Raw genomic sequence first — 26,605 nt, 5'->3', positions numbered from 1 at the left:
TCGGAAACAAAGAATCATGCCAATCGTTTCAGTAGATATGAAGTTACCATACCGCGCGATAAAAAAAGTCATTTCGAGATAAATGCGTTGGAGTTTTCACTACATATAAATGCAATATTATGCAACTTACGTTCACTCTGCTGTTCCGGGTCCATAAACTAGTCCTTCCTCTTCCTCATAGAGGGCGTTCTGCTCGATCTGGGCCATCCTGCGCTGCTCCAGAGCTGCTCGTACGGCCGGTGACAAGAGGTTTTCGACCGCTTTAATCCGGTTGTCGTCTGAATGCTTGGCGAACTGCGTCGAATAGAGTCCCAGGGGCCGTCCATCGTTGTCATGGTGTTCAGAATTGCTGAATACCCATCGTTGAAGCTGCTCACTGCCAGCAAAGTCCCAATCTCCACAGTCTTCGCACCAGAACGCAAATGCTTGGGGGCTAACTTCCAAACACACGCGTTCAAAATTACATTTTAATTTTGTGTGTTTCGTCCCAAGCATCGGTACAATAACTCGTCCTTCGAAAGAAAAAAAAACTGGTGAATGAAAAAGGCCGATTTAAGGTAGGTGCATTTATTTGTTCAACCGCGAATAAAAAACATTTCCGTTCCGTATTCGGAAAAAAAACCGTTTCAGGGGTGAATCTAAACACTTTTATGGATCAAAAAATGCAATTGAAAAAAAATCGGTTTTTTGAACCAAAAGATAGGAAACCTCCCCTTAAACAGTCATCTAGGTGCGTGTACTTTGGACCCAGCCATAATCAGTCGTCATAGGTTGTAGGTTGTTGATGTTGGCTGCACAGTCAACGGTCAAGTTGTGCACTTTTTGCTCCAAGCTGCAATTAATGTTCATAGATTTTTGGCACCGGTAAGGCAGTCGGGAATCGATATATGCACACCATAGATCAATTTTCAGTCAGGTTTTGTACGTTGTTTACTTTCTGGTGTTGATAAAGCACTCAAGAATCAAGAAATATGCATGATGGACGTATTAGAAATCAGTCATTGTAGGATATTATGTTGGTGGTCTTGCTTTAACAGTCAATGACGGAGGTGTGTATACAAGGTCCACTCAAAAAACTACGAGATTGTTTTTATCCCTGGATTATATACGACGTAAGCGCACTAACTACGGTAGCAACTTGATGTAGCAACTGTAAACAACAGATGTGCATTCAAATGTAACTGATGTTCAGCCACAGTGTGTCAACGTTGTTGTATCACAAATCGCAATGGAGCAACATCTCTAAATCATGTGTTCAAGAGATTCTACAGAATGCTTTAAAGAAGAGAAAAGTCTGTGAAAAAGTTTTATCGCACCCTTTGACTCTCGAACAGAAACAACGACGCATTGTCAATTGTAGCGACTTAACTGCAATGCAAAACGCAGATCGTTTTTTCTTGGAAGTAATGATCCAGGTTATCGAGACCTGGTGTTATCAATATGAACTTATCACAAAACAACAAAGTGCAGAAAATCACGCAAAGGTTTAACGATTTGACGACTTGACCGACATTCAAGCCTGTGTGATTCGTGATTTGAACAGTACGATAAAGAAGGTGTCAAACGATCGTATGAACGTTCTGTGCGATGTGGGGACCGACTACGTAGAACACCTGAAACGCCAAAACTATCCAAAACTATCGTATTAGCTTTTTTCTATTTTTTATTAATATCGGGTTTCGTGTAGTCCACGCCACCATGTGCCTATGCTGTCATTTAGGAGAATGTTGGTGTGCGATACGTTACTAGGGAGATGTTTCCAGCTGACTGGGCTATGAGTGGTTTGGATTACAATGCATTACTTCCCATGTCATGGGCGTCACCGGCACTGAAAATCTGGACCTCAAACCACGTTTTGGAGCATTCTTCCTGCCTCAGAATGTACAGGGTGTTTCAAAAATGACCGATATATTTGAAACGGCAATACAAACTAAACGAGCAGCGATAGAAATAGACCGTTCGTTGCAATATGCTTGGGACAACAGTACATTTTCAGGCAGACAAACTTTCGAAATTACAGTAGTTACAATTGTCAACAACAGATGGCGCTGCGGCCTGGGAAACTCTATAGTACGATATTTTCCACATATCCACCACGCGTAGCAATAATATGGCGTAGGCCCTGAATGAAATTACCCGAAACCTGTGACAACGTGTCTGGCGGAATGGCTTCACATGCAGATGAGATGTACTGCTTCAGCTGTTCAATTGTTTCTGGATTCTGGCGGTACACCTGGTCTTTCAAGTGTCCCCACAGAAAGAAGCCACAGGGGTTCATGTCTGGCGAATAGGGAGGGCAATCCACGCCGCCTCCTGTATGTTTCGGATAGCCCAAAGCAATCACACGATCATCGAAATGTTCATTCAGGAAGTTAAAGACGTCGGCCGTGCGGTGTGGCCGGGCACCATCTTGCATAAACCACGAGGTGTTCGCAGTGTCGTCTAAGGCAGTTTGTACCGCCACAAATTCACGAAGAATTTCCAGATAGCGTGATGCAGTAATCGTTTCGGATCTGAAAAATGGGCCAATGATTCCTTTGGAAGAAACGGCGGCCCAGACCAGTACTTTTTGAGGATGCAGGGACGATGGGACTGCAACATGAGGCTTTTCGGTTCCGCATATGCGCCAGTTCAGTTTATTGACGAAGCCGTCCAGGTAAAAATAAGCTTCGCCAGTAAACCAAATGCTGCCCACATGCATATCGCCGTCATCAATCCTGTGCACTATATCGTTAGCGAATGTCTCTCGTGCAGCAATGGTAGCGGAGCTGAGGGGTTGCCACGTTTGAATTTTGTGTAAACTCTGGCGCATGAGACTATACGTGGACGTTGGCGTCATTTGGACCGCAACTGCAACTCGGCGAACGGAAACCCGAGGCCGCTGTTGGATCACCTGCTGCACTAGCTGCGCATTGCCCTCTGTGGTTGCCGTACGCGGTCGCCCTACCTTTCCAGCACGTTCATCCGTCACGTTCCCAGTCCGTTGAAATTTTTCAAACAGATCCTTTATTGTATCGCTTTTCGGTCCTTTGGTTACATTAAACCTCCGTTGAAAACTTCGTCTTGTTGCAACAACACTGTGTCCTAGGCGGTGGAATTCCAACACCAGAAAAATCCTCTGTTCTAAGGAATAAACCATGTTTTCCACAGCACACTTGCACGTTGTGAACAGCACACGCTTACAGCAGAAAGACGACGTACAGAATGGCGCACCCACAGACTGTGTTGTCTTCTATATCTTTCACATCACTTGCAGCGCCATCTGTTGTTGAAAATTGTAAATACTGTAATTTCGAAAGTTTGTCCGCCTGAAAATGTACTGTTGTCCCAAGCATATTGCAACAAACGGTGTATTTCTATCGCTGCTCGTTTAGTTTTTATTGCCGTTTCAAATATACCGGTCATTTTTGAAATACCCTGTACACTGCACAGGCACTTAAAATTTCTACAGCGTGACAGTTTAAGCCTGGATTAAAAGGTATTTAGCGAATATCGAGTATAAAACTAACTAACCAAACCTGCACTTTTTTTAAATACGCTATTAGTCTGATTATTAAAGCCACTTTAAGAAAATGAAAATAACCCGTCAGAAAAATAATATGTTTCGTAGTTTAGAATATAGACCTATGTTTTTAAATTTTGGAGAACGCTGCAAATCTATCACTTTATTACTTTACAAGAACAACCCCTAAAAATTCACATTGCGTAAGTTTTTTTACTGAGTAATGAAGACGAAGCTGCGGTGGATGAATTGCTACCTTATTGTAAACCTTTTTGCAGGGAAAGAATCAAGGAAAAAAATGTGTAGCATAACAGAATACATGTTATATTTAGATCAGTTTAAAAAACAGTTGATAAATTCCTATAAGCTAGGTGTTCTACATAAACGTTTGCTTACCATCTGTAATGACACATTCCGACGCAGGGACATACAATACCTTAAAGGCTGCGCCACAGATTAAATTGAGAGGCATGTAGATTATAATCTTTGTAATGTTCACATTGGGTTCTCTTTTGTTTCATACTCCAAGAAGGAGCTAAGAGACACTTTAGATTGTTACCTTGTGGAGGATGGACGAAATTTTTGGAGTGTGCGGAAAGGCAGCCATGTTGTTAGTATTTATGGTTTGTGCGACGACCAGAGCAAGTCTTACGGTGTTGTGGATAAAAAATAGTGAGAAGTATCCAAGTTTTACGAGAGTTATTTAAAGCGACGTAGCATTGTATTCCTTGGTTTCCACAGTTTCGTGAAGTGAACCGCTGCCGACTCAGGAAGATACACACGGTCAACAAAGAGAAGAACATCGATGGCGACTAATGAATTAATATTGTGGCAGAAGGACGAATTCTACGTCTAAGGTGAGAACTCTGAATAAATCAACAATGACGTAGAATTCAAAAATGTAAGTAATCGGAATGGTAAATTATATTACAGGCAAATTTCACGGAGCACTGAATTTGTCCGTATTCAAGCCGGTCAATACAGTCCGTAAAAAAGCCTTTCAAAATTTTTACAGTTACAGTTCCATGTCCATAATTTTTTTCTCTTTTCAAAAAACCAAATAAATTTAACTTTTTTTATTTATTTCGCCACACATCATTTCTTTGCTTTAAAAAGAAAAAAAGAATACAGTATTGATGAATTGTCTTGGGCTCTCATCGTAGCAGTTCTTCTTGATACACAGAGTGACTATGACTTTATTGTTACACCAACACTGGACTGTTACGTGACCGTCGCATGGTGGGTGATTGTGAGCCGTCTACCTCTTGGTCACCCCTCCTTCACTCTTACAGCAGTACTAAACAGATTCATGCTTATTCATCGCTGTCATTCATCACTGATAGTCATAGCAACACAATTCATTAAAACCTGGAATATCGTCTTTTTAGTGAATATTACGAGTTAAGAGTATTTGATTTACTGGAATGCTAGTAAATCATGCAAACCGTTAAATCTTACTGGTTTTAGTATATGCAATTAGTGAAGCTTGGAGACGTTCGTTCAACGATCTCATATTTTGTCAATCAAGACACAAAAAATAAAACTGATTTTGAAAAATTACTGGTGGCATGTCTCCCAGCCCCTCCCACTGTCCCTCACGTCGATGACGATCATTCCCCATACTACTAATGAGATTAGCATATTGTACAGTCCACGTACAGCAAGTAGCGTGCTGAACTGTAGAAATAGGCCTGAGTCCAAACTAAAAGCATTTTTCCTTTTTTTTGCCAAAAGTATGACATTCTAGTTATATGGCACTTATAAAGTAACTGCTATAGCTCACGATGATAAAGATCGCGCGCTGAATACGTGTGGCGTCTGAGAAGCTCGCAGAAACAGTGTTCTCACACAAGAGCACTGAAAGAGCAAATCTGTTTGTCGTTGGCTGACTTATTGACAAGCCCGCTACACACAGACGTCAGAACTGAGGGTAAAGCCAGAGGTAAAGAAAGATTAGCCAGAATACACCTGCTTAATGAATACTTACTTATTTTTGGCAACATCGTGTTCATTTCTGTGCGTAGAAGACGATTATGAAGGCCGTACCACTCCGTTACAGCTACAACTTTACGAGTTCTGAAGACACTTGGTTTCCCTATTACTTTACTTGTATGCTGGGAGTAAGTTAGTTTCGCATAGTACCTTGCGGGAACCTTGCCCTTGAAAAAGTAAATAACGTTGATATACCGTTAATTGGTGTGAATTACGGAGGATTCGCGACGGAAGATAATCCAAGGTACTTATGGAACATGAAGCTCACCGTGTTTAATGTGACCACTATAAATACGCGAGGGCAACGGCTGGCCAGTAGCACAGTCCTGAAGATGAGTCGCACCGTGGTCCTTGTTGTGGTCGCAGCCCTGCTGAGCGAGACGTGGGGAGCCCCCTTGTCTTCTGGGTCATCGCAGAGACCTGCCAATCATTTCCCGGATGGTTTCTATTTGGGCGCTGCTACAGCAGCCTACCAGATAGAAGGAGGCTGGAACGAGGACGGTACGTACCTCACTTTTCACGATGGTTGTGAAATGATATTTTGCTTAGTTGCGTGACCGAAGCATGCAAGTGGCTTACCACAGACCCTATGTATTGACCAAAGGCAGAAATATTTGGCACATACTTTGCACGGAGAATGACTTGGTTGCTCATTTCGGTACCAATGATGTGTATCGCCTTGAATCAGAAGAGATTCTCTCTGGTTTCGAGCGGCTAAGAGAAGCGGTAAAGGCTGCCAGTCTTGTTTGCGAGATGAAAGCAGAGCTGGCCATTCGCTGCATAGACGACAGGACCGATTGCGGACCTCTGGTGCAGAGCCGAGTGGAGGTCTGAATCAGAGGCTCAGACGGTTCTGCGACCGTGTAGGCTACAGATTCCTCGACTTGCGCCAAAGGGTGCTTGGGTTTCGGGTTCCACTGAATAGGTCAGGTGTCCACTAAACGCAGGAGGCGGCTACACGTTTAACAGGGGCTGTGTGGCGTGGACTGGGCGGTTTTTTAGGTTAGAGGGAAAACACAAGAAGGGCTTCAGTCACAAAGGGTTCAGGCTGAACACAGGAAGAACATAGATACAGGAACCACTGTTATAACGGTTGTAAATTGTCGTAGCTGTGTTGGGAAAATACCAGAGCACCAAGCGCTAATAGAAAGCACTGATGCTCAAATCGTTATAGGCACTGAAAGCTGGCTAAGGCCGGATAGAAGCTCAGCCGAAATTTTTGCGAAGAACCTAACGGTGTTCCGAAAGAATAGGCTAAATATGGTTGGCGGTGGCGTGTTTGTTGCTGTTAGAAGTAGTTTAACTTGTCGCGAAATTGAAGTAGATACTTCCTGTGAGTTAGTATGGGCACAGGTCATTGTTGGCAAACCGGAAGAAAATAATAATTGGATCCTTTTACCGACCTCCCAATTCTGATGATACAGTTGCTAAAAGGTTCAAACAAACTTGGGTTTGATTTCAAACACGTACCCGCCTCAAACGACAATAGTTGGTGGTGACTTTAATTTACCCTCGATATGTTGGCGAAAATACATGCTTAATTCCGGAGGTACGCATAAAATATCATCCGAAATTGTGCTAAACGCATTCTCTGAAAACTATTTCGAGCCCACGCGAATAGTAAACAGTTATGAAAACACACTTGACCTCTTAGTAACAAATAATCCTGAGTTCATAACCAGGATGAAAACCGATACAGGGATTAGTGAACACAGGGTTGTCGTAGCGAGATTAAATATTGTAATCCCCAAATCCTGGAAAAATAAGCGAAAAATATACCTATTCAAAAAAGCAGATAAAAATTCACTTGACGCCTTCCTGAGAGAAAATCTCCACTCATTTCAAATTAATAATATAAGTGTAGACCGCATGTGGCTTAAATTCAAAGAAACAGTAGCGGCAGCAATTGAGAGGTTTATACCAAATAAATTAACAGACAACGGAGCTGATCCTCCTTGGTGCAAAAAACGGGTTAGAACGCTGTTGCAGAAACAACGAAACAAACATGCTAAATTTAAACTGATGCCAAATCCCCAAGACTGGCGATCCTTTACAGAAGCTCGAAACTTAACACGGAGTTCAATGCGAGACGCCTATAACAGTTTACACAACGAAACTTTATCTCGAAACCTGGGAGAAAATCCAAACAGATTCTGGTCGTATGCGAAGTATGTTAGCGGCAAGAAACAATCAATGCCTTCTCTGCGCGATGACAATGGAGATACTATCGAAGACAGTGCTGCCAAAGCAGATTTACTAAACACAGCCTTCCGAAATGCCTTCACAAATAAAGATGAAGTAAATATTCCAGAATTCGAATCGATGACAGCTGCGAACATGAGTAACGTACAAGTGAATATCCTCAGAGTTTGAAGCAACTCAAATCACTTAATAAAAGCAGGTCTTCTGGCCCAGACTGTATACCAATTAGGTTCCTTTCGGAGTATGCTGATGTATTAGCTCCATACTTAACAATCATATACAACCGTTCGCTCGACGAAAGATCCGTACCCAAAGACTGGAATGTTGCACAGATCACACCAATAATCAATAAAGGTAGTACGAATAATCCACTAAATTACAGGGCCATATCGTTAACGTTGATATACAGCAGGATGTTAGAACATATATTGTGTTCGAAGATTATGAATTACATCGAAGAAAACGCTCTATTTACACACAGTCAACATGGGTTTAGAAAACATCGTTCCTGTGATACACAACTAGCTCTTTATTCACATGAAGTGCTGAGTGCTATTGACAAGAGGTTTCAGATCGATTCCGTGTTCCTGGATTACTGGAAGGCATTTTACATTGTATCACAGAAGCAGCTCGTAGTAAAATTGCATGTCTATGGAATATCGTCTCAGTTATGTGGCTGGATTTGCGATTTACTGTCAGAGAGGTCACAGTTCGTAGTAATTGACGGAGAGTCATCGAGTAAAACGGAAGTGATTTCAGGCGCTCCCCACGGTGGTGTTATAGGCCCTTTGCTGTTCCTTATCTATACAAAATATTTGGGAGACAATCTGAGCAGCCGTCTTCGGTTGTTTGCAGATGACGCTGTCGTTTAATAAAGTCATCAGAAGATCAAAACAAACTGCAAAAAGATTTTAAGAAAATATCTGAATGGTGCGAAAAGTGGCAGTTGACCATAAATAACGATAAGTGTGAGGTCATCCACATGAGTGCGAAAAGGAGCTCGTTAAACTTCGGTTGCACGATAAATCAGCCTAATCTAAAAGCCGTAAATTCAACTAAATACCTAGGTATTACAATTACGAACAACTTAAATTGAAAGGAACAAATAGAAAATGTTGTGGGCAAGGCTAACCAAACTCTGCGCTTTATTGGCCGGACGCTTAGAAAATGTAACAGACTTACTAAGGAGATTGCCTACACTACGCTTGTCCGTCCTCTTTTAGAATTCTGCTACGCGGTGTGGGATCCTTACCAGGTAGGACTGATGGAGTACATCGAAAAAGTTCAAAGAAATGGAGCGCGTTTTATATTATCGCGAAATGTGGGAGGGAATGTCACAGAAATGATACAGGATTTGAGCTGGAAATCATTAAAAGAAAGGCGTTTTTCGTTGCGACGGAATCTTCTATCGAAATTCCAATCATCAAGTTTCTCCTCCGAATGCGAAAATATTTTGTTTACACCGACCTACATAGGTCAGAACGATCACCACCATAAAATAAGGAAAATCAGAGCTCGTACGGAAAGATATAGGTGTTCATTCCTTCCGCGCGCTATACGATATTGGAAAAATAGAGAATCGTGAAGATGGTTCGATGAACCCTCTGCGAGGCACTTAAATGTGATTTTTGGAGTATTCATGGAGATGTAGATAACAGTGAATCTGGTATCCAAGCAAGGTTCAGTATTGTTTTAAAATTAACGTCTGAGAGTGACACTGAAGTCGTAGTTGGCAGGATTGTGGTTGTTGACTATTAGGCCATCGTTTTTTCATAAGTTTCATAAACACAACAGGTACACATAACACAGGCCTCAGTCATCAGTAATGTATTCGCCTTCCTTATCTTCAATAGTCAACGTTGGAGTTCTTTTCCCATGCCGCGACTGTCGAAATCACGTGGTTTTTTTGGCGAAGAAATCGTCGAGCCATGTTCGGAGCGCATTTTCATCCGGAAAGGAAATTTCTTGAAGGTCGTTCGATGGAGGACGAAAAAGGTGAAAATCTAAGGACGCATGATTACATGAATAAGGTGGGTGCGGAATGACTTCCCAACCCAACTCTCGTATGGTGGTTTTTATCAGTCTGATAGAAAGCGGGCGTGTGTTATTGTGGAGTAGCATCACTGCACAGAAACTTCTTGGTCGTCGATGTTGGATTTTGTCAGCAAGAAGTCTCAGTTGTTGACAGCATACGTCAGCGCTGATGGTCACACCTCTGGGAAGCAATTCGTTGCACACCAAACCGTCGCTGTTCCACCAGATGCATAACATTAACGTCTGTGTACGGTGGTTGCTACTTAGTTTGCGGTCAACTATTCCTTTCTTTTTCTCGCGTTATCATAAAGAAACCATTAATCCTCACCGGTAACGACAAAGGACAGGAATGGTTGGTGTTGTGCACGAGCCAATTGATAACGAACGACCAGAGATACACATATGGCCACCTGTTAATTTCTGCAATTTTGGCTTATAGAGTAGGGTACCCATACACCCGATGTTTGAACCTTCCCCGTGGCCACGAATGTCTCACGCTGGTGGAATGGTCACAGTTCATCACATTTTCAAGTTCTCGAGTACACTGACGTGTATCATTGTGGATTAATGCGTTTAAATCAACTCCATTAAACCCCGAACGTCTTCCTGAATGTGGAGAGTCACCAATGTCAAAACGATCCTTCTTAAAACAACAGAACCACTCTCTTGCCGTACTCCGTCCCTTGGTATTATCCTGACACACAGCGAAAATATTTCTGGCTGCCTCCGCTGCTAACAGCAATCTATTGAACGACAACAGAAGAATATGCCTGAAATGTTCCGATTTCTGGGCACTCCATTTTCTAGCGTCCTCGGCTCCACTCGTTACTTCCAAAACGCAGACAGCAACAGTGAGCTACAAATAAGAATGACAATCCTTAATAAACCCGTAGCAGCCGAAATAGTGACATTCAGAACAAAAAAGCTATGAACTTATGCACCAACCTAATACTTTTGATGACCCAGATTTTTTTACATAATCGGAAAACTGCATGTTCGAAGCCGATTCGTTTCCCTTCAGTGTGCTGGGATAGTTACACTTGGTTGTATAATATGCTTGTAGCATATATTAAGGGGGGTAGGACGTCAAACGGACCGACTTGGAGCAGGAGAGGCACCACTCAACATATTAATTTCCACTGTCTATACTTTTACAAATAAATTCATAAAACTTTGTCAGCATGACCAGGATGGATTCAGAATTCACACTCTTAGCACTGGAATTCGAAGACATACGATTTTTTTTACATGTGAAATTTCTTCATTTTTTTCACTTACTAATGGCAGCATTTGTTGCTGTATGTACACTTTTCTTCATGAGTAAGAGAGATTCTTCGATGAATTTTGCACAGCATTCAAACTATACTTAAAGGTGTATAAAACTCCAGAATTTTCCAAATCTATTAAAACCTGTGGTAAAATTGAGCTAATTAACTTTAAAATTAGAGTTTTTTTTCTAAATATGAAGTGTAGAATATAGTAATTCATTTGTTTTTTCATAAATTAACTAAATTCTAGAATTTCATACACCTGTGAGTATGGTATGTATGCTGTGCAAAATTCATTGAAGAATCTCTTTAACTTATGAAGAAAAGTGTACCTATAGCAACAAATGGAGCCATTAGTAAGTGAAAAAATGATGAAATTTCGCACGTAAAAAATTTATTTTGTTATGTTTTCGAACTTCCACTGCAATGGGTGTGAATCCTGAATCCTTCCTGGTGATGCTGACGAAGTTTGATGAATTTATTTGCAAAAGTATAGACACTGGAATTTAAAATGTCCTGCGATGCCTCTCCTACTCCAAGTCGGCCCGTTTGACGTCCTACCCCCCCCCCCCCCCTTAATTGTTTCACTTTTTGAAATCGATATATCAGGCGAAAGTTTTGTGGCAAATTCGATACTTCTTGTGGCTAGTGATCCATGATCTGCGAGTGAACTACTTTATTGATGTCGACAACACAGAGGTGGTTTAATGGAGGTGATACAAAATGTGCTTAGAATTTGAGGAACAAAGAGTAATATTACAAGTTTTATTTGTTGCGGGATCAAAATCTCGAAGAATTTTTTTTAATGTCACCATATTCTTCTCCTTCGTGGCCTTATCCTGTATCCTCATGGGATCGACGTTTCGTTCTGGATTTGGCAGCATTAGTGGTCGGCGTATACCCTTCCTGTGGCCACCCCTCCCACCATTCCCATCACCTTGGTCCGGAATCTGTGTGTGCCTAGTGCTATTCCATGTGAAAATATGGGAACTTTTTCTAGATGTTATCGTATCCTGTAACTGTGACGGGACGTGTGTACCCGCTCAATATTCACCTAGCTGGACGTGGGAAACCGCCTAAAAACCACATCCAGGCTTCCTACCGCATTCAGATATCCGCGCAGGCACATGATTTTTACCACCGACCGTACTGTTTATCACAATTCCCACGACTGTAATTTCGACCTAGTGGTTACAGCTACAATCAATACATATACATACACGGTATTAATTATTGAACTACATGAAAAAAAACTTAAGTTAGTTACAAACTAAGGGGTGCACACACTGTATTCAACATGTAAACGTCTCTACAGATGCTAGGATTTAGGATATGACATGTTCGATATGCCTGCCATCTTTGTCGATGATGTGGCGCAGACGATTAGCGAAATTGTGCATCCCAGAAATGCGGGTTCTCAGTCCCCCAGAAGCGCCGATTTTTCTTATTGACGAGCACATCCAAATGAAAGTGCCCTTCGTCGCTAAACCAAACCATGGTAAGAATTCTAATTTCCATTGTGCCCCGCGGGCAATCGGGCAGTTCTAAGGTCTTAGTGCAATCTGTTCGGAAGTTATGACGATTTTATTTCATATGCTCCAATAACTGTTACCCTGTAGACTGCCTATTTTTCAGTACCATGTTTCCGCTTTACTTGCTTTCTGATTGTACCTGTAACCACTTGAAAATGACCTAATGTCGAAACTGGAATAGTGGAAATTGTAGTAAATACGCAGACGATAGTGAATACGATTTTATTTTAAAAAAGTAACAAACCAGTCTGGAGGATGGTGAAGTATATTGATGAATGGCTTGTTTCATATCCACTCGTAAAGCGCCAGACCAAAGGCAACAAAATGAGAAATTGCCAGAAAATGGTGATGCACGCTATGGTCATATAACACGGTGCAAGAGGGTTCCACACAGAGGTGTATCAATGCTGATGGGAATAAACACATGTTCTGGCTGTTCAAGAGTGATGTTTCTTATTCCCACAAAAAAATATATGGAAATGTTCACAGCGGAACGCTACTTACTTTACTTTTCGTTTGACAGATGACCGCGCAGGCCTTTTACCTGGAATCTACTACAACAAGTGCATACTCCCAAATGAATATATCATTTTTATAATCCTAAGAATTTAACTCTGTCAACATCTTTTATCAGTTCGTCATCACATTTTAAAGAAACCTCTTACAAGTTCTGAACCACATGGTATGTCTTTTCAAACATGAGTGACAAAGAATTGGCTAGGAACTATGTAGCAATGTCTACGAAAATTCACAATACCACTTCTACCTGAATTGGTCAGTGTGTGGTGCGGGTTTACGGCATCATTTATCATAGGGCCATATTTTTTCGAAGAGACAGGTGTTTCCGGTCCTGTTACCTGTACCGTCACTTGTAAGTGCTATGAGTGTCTTTTGGGCAACCACGTCATTCCAGCTCTCCAGCAGCGTGGATGTGTGGATGGGGTCATTTTTATGGAAGATGGCGCACCTCCGTACATTGAAAATCCAGTTAAGCAGCTGCTGAAGCGCCATTTCGGTGTGTGTGTGTGTGTGTGTGTGTGTGTGTGTGTGTTTGAGGTTTTCGGGCGCTAAACAGCGTGGTCATCAGCGCCCAAGCGCATAGAAACAGGAACACATGCGGTGAAGGGACGAAGACGGACAGTGAACAAGGAGGACGGCTAAAAGACACAGACCTGACGCAGTTCCAAATCCTCACATACAGAGGCGAAACAAGAGGAGAAGAAACACACTAAAAAAGGAAAGGAAACACAAGGAAAAGAGAACAGAAATCGAAGTGAAACAAGTAGGTAATCGTGACTGGAGGACCTCTTACCTAAAACCTGTGTGAGCCAGTCACTCAACAGCACATTAAAATCCTCTCCCTAAAATCCGAGGCAAAAAATTGGACAGGACACAAAACCGTAAGACCTTAACCACATTCATTGCGTCGTCTTGCAAAATAGAGGGCAAATCCGGTGGCAAGGAAACCACCGCACTCTGGTCAGAGAATAAAGGAAAGTCAAGTAAAATATGGCGGACAGTAATCTGGACGCCACAAGCACTGCAGATTGGGGGGTCCTCTCGCCGGAGTAAAAAACCATGCGTTAAGGGACTGTGCCCGATGCGGAGGCGAGTGAGGAGAACCTCATCCCACCTGCATGACTGGTAGGACTTACGCCATGGCCGCGTGGTGGCCTTGACCAGACGCAGCTTATTTTCACCGACTGCCAGCCACTCCTCTTCCCATTGACGCATAACACGAAAATGCAAAAGGGAGGTAACAGCATGGAGGGGGACGGCACATTCAACAACTTGAGGGAGGGAACATGCATCTTTGGCAGCCACATCCGCCAGTTCGTTTCCCCTAATACCCACGTGCCCCGGCACCCAGCGGAAGGAAACCTCCTTCCCCTGCCGTTGCAGGTAGAGTAGGGCCTCATGGATGTTCTGGACGAACGTATCCGCTGGGTACAAGTAGTGCATGGTTTGAAGGGCACTCAGGGAGTCAGAACAGATGACAAACTTAAGACTGGGAACACATCTCATCTGCTCCAATGACCGCAAGATCGCAAACAATTCGGCATCCGTAAATAGTGGTACATGGTCGGGATGCTGGTTTAAAATATGGTAAAATAAGGAGGTGAAAACAAACGCAGGAGTCCAGCTCCTCCGGTACTCTGACAAGTCTAAAATGACGCTGGGCCTCTGGAGTAACCAGAGAGGCAGGCGGGTAAAACCCTGGAGTTGGGGTGCCACACGCTCCACACGAAGGGACTCAAGCAAATGCTTGGCACGAATCCCAAACAGTCTCGTTACCCTGGGACGACTGGAAAAGAGACGTCCCATAGGCGGTCGGACAACGGTAGGGTACGCAGGGGAGGTAGGAAAGGCAAGGAAATGACACACCCGTCGCACCACGAGGAGTTTCCGCCGGATGGCGAGCGGCGGTTCCCCTGCCTCAGCACACAGGCTGGGGATGGGACTGGTACGGAAGGCACCAGTGGCCAGCCTGATATCCTCATGGTGTACTGCGTCAAGGATCTTCAGATACGAAGGCCTTGCTGACCCACACACGGTGCAACCATAGTCAAGACGCGATCGGACGAAAGCCCTATAAAACTGCAGCAGACGCGCCCGATCTGCTCCCCAGGACCGATGGCTCAGACACTTCAGAATATTCAGTGCTTTCAGGGCCCGCACCTTGATGTCTTTAAGGAGAGGCAACCACGACAACTTGGAATCAAAAGTGAGGCCCAGGAACCTCACAGTGTCTCTAAAAGGAAGAACGGTGTCCCTCAGACGCAATTCAGGGGAGGTAAAAAGACGCCGAGAACGATTAAAATGAACACACACAGATTTGTCTGCAGAAAAGGTAAAACCCGTCTTTGCAGTCCATGCCTCTAATCGCTTTATCGTAAGCTGCAACTGCCGACTAGCAGTGACAAGACTGGAGGAAGAACAGAAAACAGCAAAATCGTCCACAAACAAGGAGAATTGGGCAGGACTCCGGATAGTGGACGTGATACTGTTAATAGCAACGGCAAAGAGGGTGACACTTAAAACGCTGCCCTGAGGAACACCATTCTCCTGCACGTACAAATCAGATAGCACATTACCAACCCGATATCGAAAGAGGCGGCGGAAAAGAAAGGACCGAATGAAGATGGGGAGATGGCCACGAAAGCCCCACTGATGGAGTTGATTGAGGATAAGGCGGCGCCAAGTAGTGTCATACGCCTTATTAATGTCAAAGAAGGCCCCTAGACAATGCTGGTTACGTAGGATGGCCTGCTGGATGGCCGCCTCAAGCAGGATCAAGTTGTCTATAGTGGAACGACATCTCCTAAAGCCACACTGAGAGGGGCTAAGGAGCTGCCTGGTCTCGAGCAGCCAAACCAGGCGGCGGTTGACCATGCGTTCCAACGTCGTCCCGACACAGCTCGTCAAGGCAATACTCCGATAACTACTGGGATGCATTCGGTCCTTCCCCGGTTTGAGGAGGGGAATCAAAATCGCCTCCCTCCACGAGTCAGGGAACGTGCCTGATGACCATATCATATTAAAACAATTCAGGAGAACTTCCTTGGATAGCGGCAACAAGTACTGCAGCATGTTGTACAGGATTTGATCATCACCTGGCGCACTATCATGAGCCACAGACAGCGCAAAATCCAGTTCCCACATTGTGAAGGGGGCAGGTGTAGGGTTCAGAATTTGGAGACCGGAAGTCCAAGTGATCCCTCTCGATGGCAGAAATCTGGATCACAGCTAATAGTGGATGTAGATTCCGCAAAATGCATGGCCAGTGTCTGGGCAATGTCTCTCGGCGCCGTGAGTAGACAACCCTGATGCTGCGTTTCCCGGAAATCCTCCTGATGGCTTCCCATACTTTCGTGGAACTAGAGGAGCGGGAGATAGAGTTCAAGAACGATTGCCATGACTTTCGTTTGCTCTCTTTAATCACTCGCCGCGCCTTGGCCCTTGCCAGCCGAAAGGTCGAAGACTGTCCGCTGAGGGACGGCACTTGAAGCGGCGCAGAGCTGCACGGCGGGCTCGGATGGCTGAGCGGCACTCAGTGGTCCACCAAGGGACAGGACGCCTCTTGGGATGACGAGAACCTTGGGATCGACAATTCAGTAGCATGGGAGATCATGGCTGTAACATAGTCGACCCATTCGTGGCGCTCGCTCGGTGTTCCAAAACAGCTAAATGGCTGAAAAGTGTCCAGTCAGCTCTGTAGAGGTGCCACCTGGGCGGCACTGGTAATGCCACAGTCTCATCCAGGAGGCGAATCCAAAGGGGGAAGTGGTCACTAGAATGGAGGTCAGCGGCAACCTCTCACAGAGCAGAATCCGCGAGTGCTGGAGAGCAAAAGGAAAGGTCAATAGCTGACGACGACCCAGAAGCAGTACAGAAATGAGGGGGAGCACCAGAGTTGAGGATGCAGAGTTCTTCGGATCCCATGAGGCTTTCCAGAATGCGACCCCTGGGGCAAGTAGTTGTAGAGCCCCATAAGACATTATGAGCATTGAAGTCCGTCAGAAGGAGAAATGGGCGGGGAAGTTGGCTAATAAGGTCTGTAAGAGCCTCAGAGTCTATTGCACTCTGAGGCGGTAAGTAAACGGAACAGATTGTGAGCTTCCGCCCCACAAGAAGGTCAACTGCAACTGCTTGCAAGTCCGTAACGAGAGGGAGCTCATATGAGTGGTGCATGTCACGGACAAAAACCGCAACACCACCCTTTGCCCTTTCCCCCATCAGATCATCTTTTCGATACACGGTATAGCCGCGTAAAGAAGGAGGATCGGTGGCCCGAAAATGTGTCTCTTGTACAAGGAGTTGTAATTGGGCCACGTGCGTCCTGAACCCATTCAGGTTCCACTGTAATATGGGAGCCAGTAATCAGGGTGGCTGAACTTTCACCCTGCCTCTGTGCTTTGGAGGAGAGCCCGTACTGGATGGAGATTTATTCCTGGGGCGAGAACATCGCCCCTGGTCGACATCAATGTCCATCAGCTCCGATGACGACCCACGGGAGATGTCAGACAATACGATGGCATCGTCATCGGATTGACCCTGACTAGTCTCCTCAGGTGGCAAAACCTTCACCTTCGGCGTCTTCGTTTTGGGGGGCTTAGAATGCAGAACCTTGTCAACAGTTGGAACTTTACTCGCCTGGGCAGAAGGTGCCATATGGGGAGGGGCAGGAAGTACCCCAATGTCAGCAACCACGGCCTTGTCCGACGTTGTGGGCAGAGCTACAGGTTGCAAAACAACCGCAGCAGCACAAGTGCACTGGCAAACGCAGGTATTAGTGCTGACACTAGCAACCTCCGTTTGTGTACCAAACTTTATCGGTTTCTGCAGAGCGGAAGCGAAAAATGTTGTAAACACAGGAGGTTGCATGGCCTTAAAGAGCTTCTTGGCCTCACCGTAGGGGATGCGCTTAGATGTTTTGATCTCCTGTATCTTCCGTTCCTCGAGATAGATGGGGTACACCCGGCTCCAGACAGGGAGACTCCCAGAGCAATTCACGCACTTCACAGGCGATGAACAATCGGCTCCTTCATGGGCAGGCTGACCACATTTACCACAAGTGGCTACCCCATTGCATCCCAACGTAGTATGCCCAAAGCGCTGACATTTAAAACAGCGCATTTGCTTGGGGAAATATCACCGTACTGGCAAACGTAAGAAACCCGCTTTAACATGCTCTGGGAGTCTCGGGCAATTGAACGTGAGAATAAACGAGTCGCATTTGACTAGGTCCCCATCGACTCGTTTCATAATATGCTGCACGTCGACAATACCTTCGTCAGCCCACTCAGATTTCAACTCGTCCTTGGGGATATCCACCAAGTCCCTAGAGGTCACAACACCCTTACTATAGTTCAAAGTGGAGTGGAGCTCGGTCCCGATAGCGTACTCTCCGTGACAGGTTGCTTTCCGAAGAGAAGTGACTTGACGGGAACTAGAAGTTTCAACTAACAGAGTCCCATTGCGCAGTCGCTTCACAGATTTCAGTGTTCCTGCAATTCCCTCAAGACGCTTGTGGATGTAAAAGGGAGAAACTCTCTCAAAGCTACCTTCCTTTGACAGTCGAAAACACATTCTGGTTATCAGCATGTGCTCTGTTACGACAGTCTGATAAATCTCTAGTAACACCAGGCGCTGGTGGACTCGCAGCACGAAGTCGCTTTTTCGATGGGGTGTGTTTTCCTATCAGTGGCCCACCCAATCCACTGGTAGGGGGAAATGTGGAGGTCGAAGGGTCCATTGCCGTCCCACGAGCAGCCAGGGAACTAAAGGTCGGCTCAGACAGAGCCCCGCGTGCCTGAGTAAGCCTTATACAACTGGGGTGCGGCAGGTGCCCCAGAGGTTGCCCGCTTGCGACTGTTCCACCCCAACAGCCATGCATCTTGTAGGCGCGCAGCACACCGTAAGATTGAGGGGTTTTATAGAGGTTTACCTTCCTCGCAATCCAGGCGGTCAAGCCAAGATTACCATTCCCCGCAGCACACAACATTCCACCGCCGCGCCGTACGGTGGTCGCTGAAGCATGTCCGTGGTTACGGTGACAGGAGACTGGCGGCGCTGACCAGTCCCCAGCTCAGGACCCCGGGGTCGCCAAGCCCGTACTCAGCAAGTGAATGCTGAGCCGCTGGGGGCCGCCATTTCGGAAATGCTAGATTAACAGCCGACATTTCCCTACATACTGGCCGTTCCGATCACCTTATCTTAATCCGTGTGACGTCTGGCTGTGGGGATATCTGAAAGATGTTGTGTTCAGTGTTCCATCTGGAAACCTAGCTGCACAGAAGGCACGCCTTACGTAGTACAATCTGAACGTGACCCCGGAAACACTTCAATCAGTTGTGAAACATGCTGGTTCTCAATTTCAGCTTGTTGCAGAAAACTGTGGACAGCATATTTTATGCGGTTTTTGCCCTCAGGACAATTAAGAACCGATGTGAGTGATGCTTTTTATGCGTATTTTCGCCTCGGGGCAATTAAAAACCGACTTTTCCCATCAGATGTGATGTGACACTACCATGGTGGATAGACTAACGCTACTAACAGTATCACACCTGTACACCCATGCACACGGAGTAGGACAGGTGGTTTAACCAGGGGCGCACATCTCCTTAGTCGACCACTATTAACTTACGATGCTTACAGTGTCACCTAGTGCTTCGTTTTGTAACTTTTTTTCTCTATCAGACTGTTTGCACCTTCTCCGATAATATTCCGTTGCAATTTGATGTCGTGTTGACCCGTGGTGTTATTTCTACATCGGTTTGAAAGTTCAACATTAATGATAATCACCCTGTACATACACAGACCGAGGGAAAGGTTTCTTTTCATGGAGAGAAGACTGGAGCACAAGGGTTAGGAAGACTCATGGACCTCTCCCGGTGGATCCTGAAACCGGTTTCCTTGGTTGTTCTTCTTCCGACCTCGTCTGTGTCTGTGCCCTTGAGAGGGACCTATTTCGCCATCCCCTTGGTGCTATGTGGCTAGAGTCTCCCGTTGAGTACACCGTTCGCCTGCTGCAAGTCTTTCGTGTTGACGCCACTTCGGTGACTTGTGTGTCGATGGGGATGAAATGACGATGATAAGGATAACACAAAGCACAGTCCCTGAACGGAGAAAATTTCCGACCCAGCCGGGAATCGAACCCGGGCCGTTAGGTATGATAATCCGTCGCGCTGACCACTCAGCTACCAGGGGCGCACATCCCCTTGGTACGACCGTAAGTACACCAACACAACAACAAATAAATTGCACGAATCGGACTAATATAATGTGTCATTTTACAATATTTCCTTTACTTTTTTGACACACCTCGTACACATGTGTGTTTCAGGCAAGGGAGAGAGCATCTGGGACCACATGCTGCACGCACAGACCAACCTGACAGCAGACGGGCAGAACGGCGACGTGGCGGCCGACTCGTACCACAAGTACAAGGAGGACGTGCAGCTGCTCGTCGGGCTCAATGTGAGCGCCAGATTGAGTCGATTCTACACCAACTCTTCAGGATCATTCTGTTGTTACTGCTGAACTAGCGAAACGAAGATATCCCCTTGCAGCCAGCGGATATTCTTCTCAAACTTACTGCACCAAAGACCAGTACCATGTCCAGATCCTACATGTGAACGTCACGGTTGATCGGGAACTGTAGACTGTTATGTTCACAAGCAATACTGCTTGTAATATGTGTTCAATACATTTTCCTCCGACGTAGTCCATTAATCATCAATTTCATATGTCTTCAGTCTGGAATCTCATTGGATGGAGTAGAGGTCTTCAGTGATGAATCGGAATTCTAATCAGGCCCCGATGACAAGCGAAAACTTGTCTGGAGACTCTCACAACAGCAGTGGGATACCAACCTGAGTGTAGGCCGCCATACGGCCCAAAAACCAAAAGTGGTGGCCTGGCGTGCCATTTGGTCCCACAGCAGATCCCCTTTGGTTTTCATACGCGGCGCCCTCACAGCACTCCGGTACATCGACCACGCTCTACGCCCCGGTTTGTTGCCCTTCACTGCTTACATCTCAGTAAGACTGCGCCCACTGGCACATGTCGAGAGTGTCTACCGCATGTCTTCGTGCTGGCCAGACACCACACTGGCCAATAAGATCGCCGGATCTCTCCCCAATTGAGAACGTTTGGAGTATTATGGGCAGGAACCTCCAACCAGCTCGGGATCTTGTCGATCTAACGAAACAATTGCAATTTGGCAAAATATCCCTCAGGGGGACATTCAACAACTCTGTCAATCAATGCCAACTGCTTGAATACGGGCCAGAGGTGGACCAACGCTTTATTGACTCGCTCAATTTGTGAAGCTCTCTCTGATCAATTAATCACCCAATGTTTCTGTAATTTTAATCATTTTTGTCTCTACATGTATATCACTTGTAACGATTTACGCCACATTCCGATAATTCCTTCATTGTGCTTTGTTTTTGTCTTAGTATGTATGCATCCATAATTAAACTTCCAGTCCCTCTCTAAATATCGGCTTAAATGGTCTACCAGCTTCCCGTAAGCCAGACATTTCCGCAGGGAATTGTAAACGATGTTTCAGGTGGTTTAAAGAGCCACGTCACTGGCAGTGGATGACTGGAAACGATATACCACGTGGAAATCCGATGGAATGGGTTCGGTTTGACGAAAGCCTGGAGAACGTTACATGCTATCATGTGTTGTGCCCACAGGAAAGTACGGAGGAATTCGTGTAACAGTTTGTCGGTGATTTTCGTGGTTAGGGCGTGTTTAATAAAACGCGAAATGCGGAGGAATAGGAACATATTTTACAACATTGTGTGCTGCTTACAGTACAGGTAGAGGTTGGGGACTATGATGGCTTGTATCAGGATGACAGTGCACCCTTTCGTAATGTAGCGTCTGTGAGGCAATGGATTGTGGTCAGTAACATTCATGAAACGTACTAGCTTGCATAGAGTCTCGACCTGAACCCAGTGGAAAACCTTTGGGAGGAGTTAGAACTTTGACGACCTACTTTGGTTTCGGCAACTGACGAAGAATGGGCAGCCATTCCTCACGGACATCCATATACCTCAGTAAAAGTGTCCCCAGCAAAGTTTAAGGCGTCATAACGGCGAATGATGCTCATACCCGATACCAATGTCCGCTAATAGGTGTCTGGATACGTTTGATCAGATACTCACAGAGGTTCCGTATGGCAGTGAAACTTGGTGGATACCCTAATGCGCCAATGAGGAACTGATTTTCGCTGACAAAAAATAGTTCCAATTTGGGCCACCAGGTGCTAATCTGGCGCTGTGAATGAAAAGTCGCTTGGATTCATGTCAGGTGATCTTCCGGGCTACGTATCTGGAAAACCTTTGGAGATAACATGTTCGTGGAAGGTTGCATTAAGCAAATCTTTCACTGGCGAACGGAGAGAGATGTTGCCCCATCTTGCATGAAAACAGAGGTTTAGACACCATTTCGCTCTTCCAAAGCAGAAATCACATGTTCAACGAGGTCTCGCAAAGTGTAGTCGTCACGGTACACCTGACAGACCCTCTGGGTGTATTTTCTTCAGAGAACAGATCGAGCATAAAGATGCTTGAAAATCCTCATTACACAGTCACGTACAACGGGTGCAACGGCTCTTCGTCCACAACATGCGGTTCAGCAGTACCGCACTCCAGCAGTTTTGTGTATTCACTGCACCCTGTGGTGTCAAATGTGCCTCGTCATTGCATAGAATATTGCATGGTCATATGTCATCAACTTCGATCCGTGCCATAAACTGAAGAGCAAATTCAGAATGTTGCTGCGGATTGCAAGTTGTCAGGTATTGCACCATCTGTATCTCGTACGGGTACCAGTGTAAAACAGATCAAAAACATCCCGTGGCGTTTACCGTGGGATGGACAGTTCTCGTATCACTGCCTGAGCGCTAACACCACCCCGGACACGTGATGCATGGTCAACTGCAGCGACGGCAACCCCGTATGTAACTTCCGCCGGGATAGGACATGAATTGTGCGGTCCTGCTCATTCTACATCTACATCTACATGGATATTCTGCAAATCACATTCAACTGCCTTCACAATTCTCTCTTATTACAATCTGGTATAGCGCGCCGAAAGAATGAACACCTATATATTTCCGTACGAGCTCCGATTTCCCTTATTTTATCGTGGTGATCGTTCCTCCCTATGTAGGTCGATGTCAACAAAATATTTTCGCATTCGGAGAAGAAAGTTGGTGACTGGAATTTCGTGAGTAGATTCTGTCACAACGAAAAACGCCTTTCTTTTAATAATTTCCAGCCCAAATCCTGTATCATTTCTGTGACACTCTCTCTCATATTTCACTATAGTACAAAATGTGCTGCGTTTCTTTGAACTTACTTGATGTACTCCGACAATCCTACCTGGTAAGGATCCCACACCGCGCAGCAGTATTCTAAAAGAGTAGGCAGTCTCCTTCGTAGGTCTGTTACATTTTCTAAGTGTCATGCCAATAAAACGGAGCCTTTGGTTAGCCTTCCCCACAACATTTTCTATGTGTCCTTCCAATTTAAGTTGTTCGTAACTGTAATACCTAGGTACTCAGTTGAATTTACGGCTTTTAGATTAGACTGATTTATCGTGTAATCGAAGTTTAACGGATTCCTTTTAACACTCATGTGTATGACCTCACGCTTTTCGTTATTTATAGTCAACTGCCAGTTTTTGCACCATTGAGATATTTTTTCTAAATCGTTTTTCAGTTAGTTTTTATCTTCACATGACTTTATTAGTCGATAAACGACAGCGTCATCTGCAAACAACCCAAGACGGGTGCTCAGATTGTCTCCAAAATATTTTGTATAGATAAGGAACAGCAAAGCGGGCCTATAACACTACCTTGGGGAACGCCTGAAATCACATGTCGTCACGTATAGGGTGCCTAGAGGCTGCTGCGTTCTCGGAATACTATACTACAGTTCAAGCAAATAGCATTAGTAGTTTTATTTCAACAAAGCAGGCTGACAATACTTAACTTTGAAATAACGATGGTGTCCCAAGCGATGGGCGACATGCAACATAAATTCGACTCCTTTCCATATACAATGTTCATGCAAGTTTGACACACAGTTTGTGTATGACTAATAAATGCTATCGTAGCCTTCTCTGCTAGGCGTGTCCGTATACTGTGCTGATACTGAGCCAATAATGGGCGGGCGAGGCTGGCAGCATTGGCTCTTGTGTTGTCCTCCTGTAGAGGCCGCTCCCGTCGTGGTGCCGTCCTAATCAGGCCACCATTATCCAACGTCTTTTCACCGCCTTCTCTTCTCTTGCGTTATTCATCTTCATTGCGGCACTTGTGGTTACACAAGAACATCAATTTCCTTCCAGGTGTCCCAATGTCGAATTTCATTATTTCATCTCCTTTAAAGCATTTAATGACATCTGGCCTCAGCTCAGATCTCACAGTTGGCGATACTCGGTGCACAGCGCCAAATTTGCACCTGGTGGCCAAAATTAGAACTAATTCCGCATAAGTGCATTAGCATACTTACCAAGTATCGCTGCCATACGATAGTTGCAGCCCACACTGGACGTCCGTGTGCAACTGCGCTTTAATTATAACCACCTGGCAGTATAAATTAGTTCGTTGCGGTTTTGTGTAAATTCAGCGCTTCGTGACTGTTGACCGGAAAACATATAAGACGACTTCTTAAGCTTAAGCACTGCTTTTTCAGGCCAACGTGTACCGTTTTTCCCTGAGCTGGCCTCGAATCCTCCCCACCGGGGACACGGACAACATCAACCAGGCCGGCATCGACTACTACAACCACCTCATCGACGAGCTGCTGGCCAACGGCATCCAGCCGATGGTGAGTGCACGCACACTGCTTCTTAGGTTTACGGTTGTCATATGGCGTTCCACAGCATAAAAGCGGCAATAAATCGAATTTAATACTTTAAAAAATTCTAAAATTGGGCTGAATTGTAAAACACATATGGAGTACCTTGTGTCATGCACTCTTAGCAGCCTTGTGTAGGCTTAAAAGGTTACCTCCAGACCTCTTCCACGTATCCCGGCTTGCAATCTTCCATGGGTTACTTGATGTCTGGAAACGACTTCTCGAGAGCAACTGCAACTATGTCTTGCCCATTCTCGCGCGAAGTCTACATTCAGATCTTTGGTATATTCAGGGCTTCACCAGACATGAGAGTATGAAAGGCGGAACTCAGATGGCTAAGCGTTTAGATAAAAATACTGTTTTTGTCAAGGGTCGGGCGCAGCATGAGGCATTTACATTATCGTAGTTTCCAGGCAGCTGTTGGCGCAGTGGAAATGAAATGAAGTGATCGTATGGCACTGTTGGCCGGAAGGTCCCATGCGGGGCAGTTCGGCTGCCGTATTGCAAGTCCTCTTTAGATGACGCCACATCGGCGACTTGCGAGTCAATGATGATGACAATGATTATGAAGGACACACAACACCTAGTCCCCAGCAGGGAATCGAACCCGGACCCCCTGCGTGGTAGGCGGTAAAAGAGAGCAGATCGGAAATCCTGAGGTGGTGTGGTCGAGTCCCTATGCGAAAGCTCTATTTTTCATTTTCAGTTTTTACGTTACTTACATTAAAAATAAACAGAGATAATGTTAAATATATTGTATTTGATGTGATGAAACCGTATGTGCAGCAGAACAATTTTTTGTGTGTTAATTAACTCAAGCAAAGGACAAACAAATCCATAATTAATCCATAGCATTTCTTCAGGTGAAGAAGGATTATCATCGTGCAGTGTTAAAGTGATTTGCACAAATACACACCACTAGTGAAAAATACATTATCTTCAAAGTACTTACGGGCATTCAGCCAGGTTGAATTTTCGACAACTGCCGATATTTCGGCGGATGCACACTCCGCCATTTTCAAGGCTTAACTGAAAATGGCTGAGTGTGCATCCGCCGAAATATCGGCAGTTGTCGAAAATTCAACCTGGCTGAATGCCCGTAAGTACTTTGAACATACACTCCTGGAAATGGAAAAAAGAACACATTGACACTGGTGTGTCAGACCCACCATACTTGCTCCGGACACTGCGAGAGGGCTCTACAAGCAATGATCACACTCACGGCACAGCGGACACTCCAGGAACCGCGGTGTTGGCCGTCGAATGGCGCTAGCTGCGCAGCATTTGTGCACCGCCGCCGTCAGTGTCAGCCAGTTTGCCGTGGCATACGGAGCTCCATCGCAGTCTTTAACACTGGTAGCATGCCGCGACAGCGTGGACGTGAACCGTATGTGCAGTTGACGGACTTTGAGCGAGGCGGGAGGCCCGGGTGGACGTACCGCCGAATTGCTCAACACGTGGGGCGTGAGGTCTCCACAGTACATCGATGTTGTCGCCAGTGTTCGGCGGAAGGTGCACGTGCCCGTCGACCTGGGACCGGACCGCAGCGACGCACGGATGCACGCCAAGACCGTAGGATCCCTTTAGTGCCGTAGGGGACCGCACCGCCACTTCCCAGCAAATTAGGGACACTGTTGCTCCTGGGGTATCGGCGAGGACCATTCGCAACCGTCTCCATGAAGCTGGGCTACGGTC

The 26,605-nt window shown here is 45.4% G+C and overlaps 1 protein-coding gene across 2 annotated transcripts in view; it reads left to right on the top strand.

The window, feature by feature from the left end:
* Positions 1 to 26,605, top strand: part of LOC126281952 (myrosinase 1-like) — a 193,555-nt gene that overhangs the window by 102,695 nt on the left and 64,255 nt on the right. Inside the window, exons 1-3 of one of the 2 annotated variants that reach the window (XM_049981314.1) lie at positions 5,818 to 5,995; positions 20,377 to 20,510; positions 24,746 to 24,880. In XM_049981314.1, the coding sequence (XP_049837271.1) occupies positions 5,827 to 5,995; positions 20,377 to 20,510; positions 24,746 to 24,880 (438 nt within the window). In that variant the 5' untranslated portion in view covers positions 5,818 to 5,826. Of the gene's footprint in view, positions 1 to 5,817; positions 5,996 to 20,376; positions 20,511 to 24,745; positions 24,881 to 26,605 lie in introns of those variants that run through there. The other variant, XM_049981315.1, reaches the window with a different exon arrangement.

Source organism: Schistocerca gregaria, chromosome 7, assembly GCF_023897955.1.
Source record: "Schistocerca gregaria isolate iqSchGreg1 chromosome 7, iqSchGreg1.2, whole genome shotgun sequence".
NCBI lineage: Eukaryota > Metazoa > Arthropoda > Insecta > Orthoptera > Acrididae > Schistocerca > Schistocerca gregaria.
Note: the sequence above shows the minus strand (reverse complement) of the source record. Positions and strands in the feature narration are given on the sequence as shown.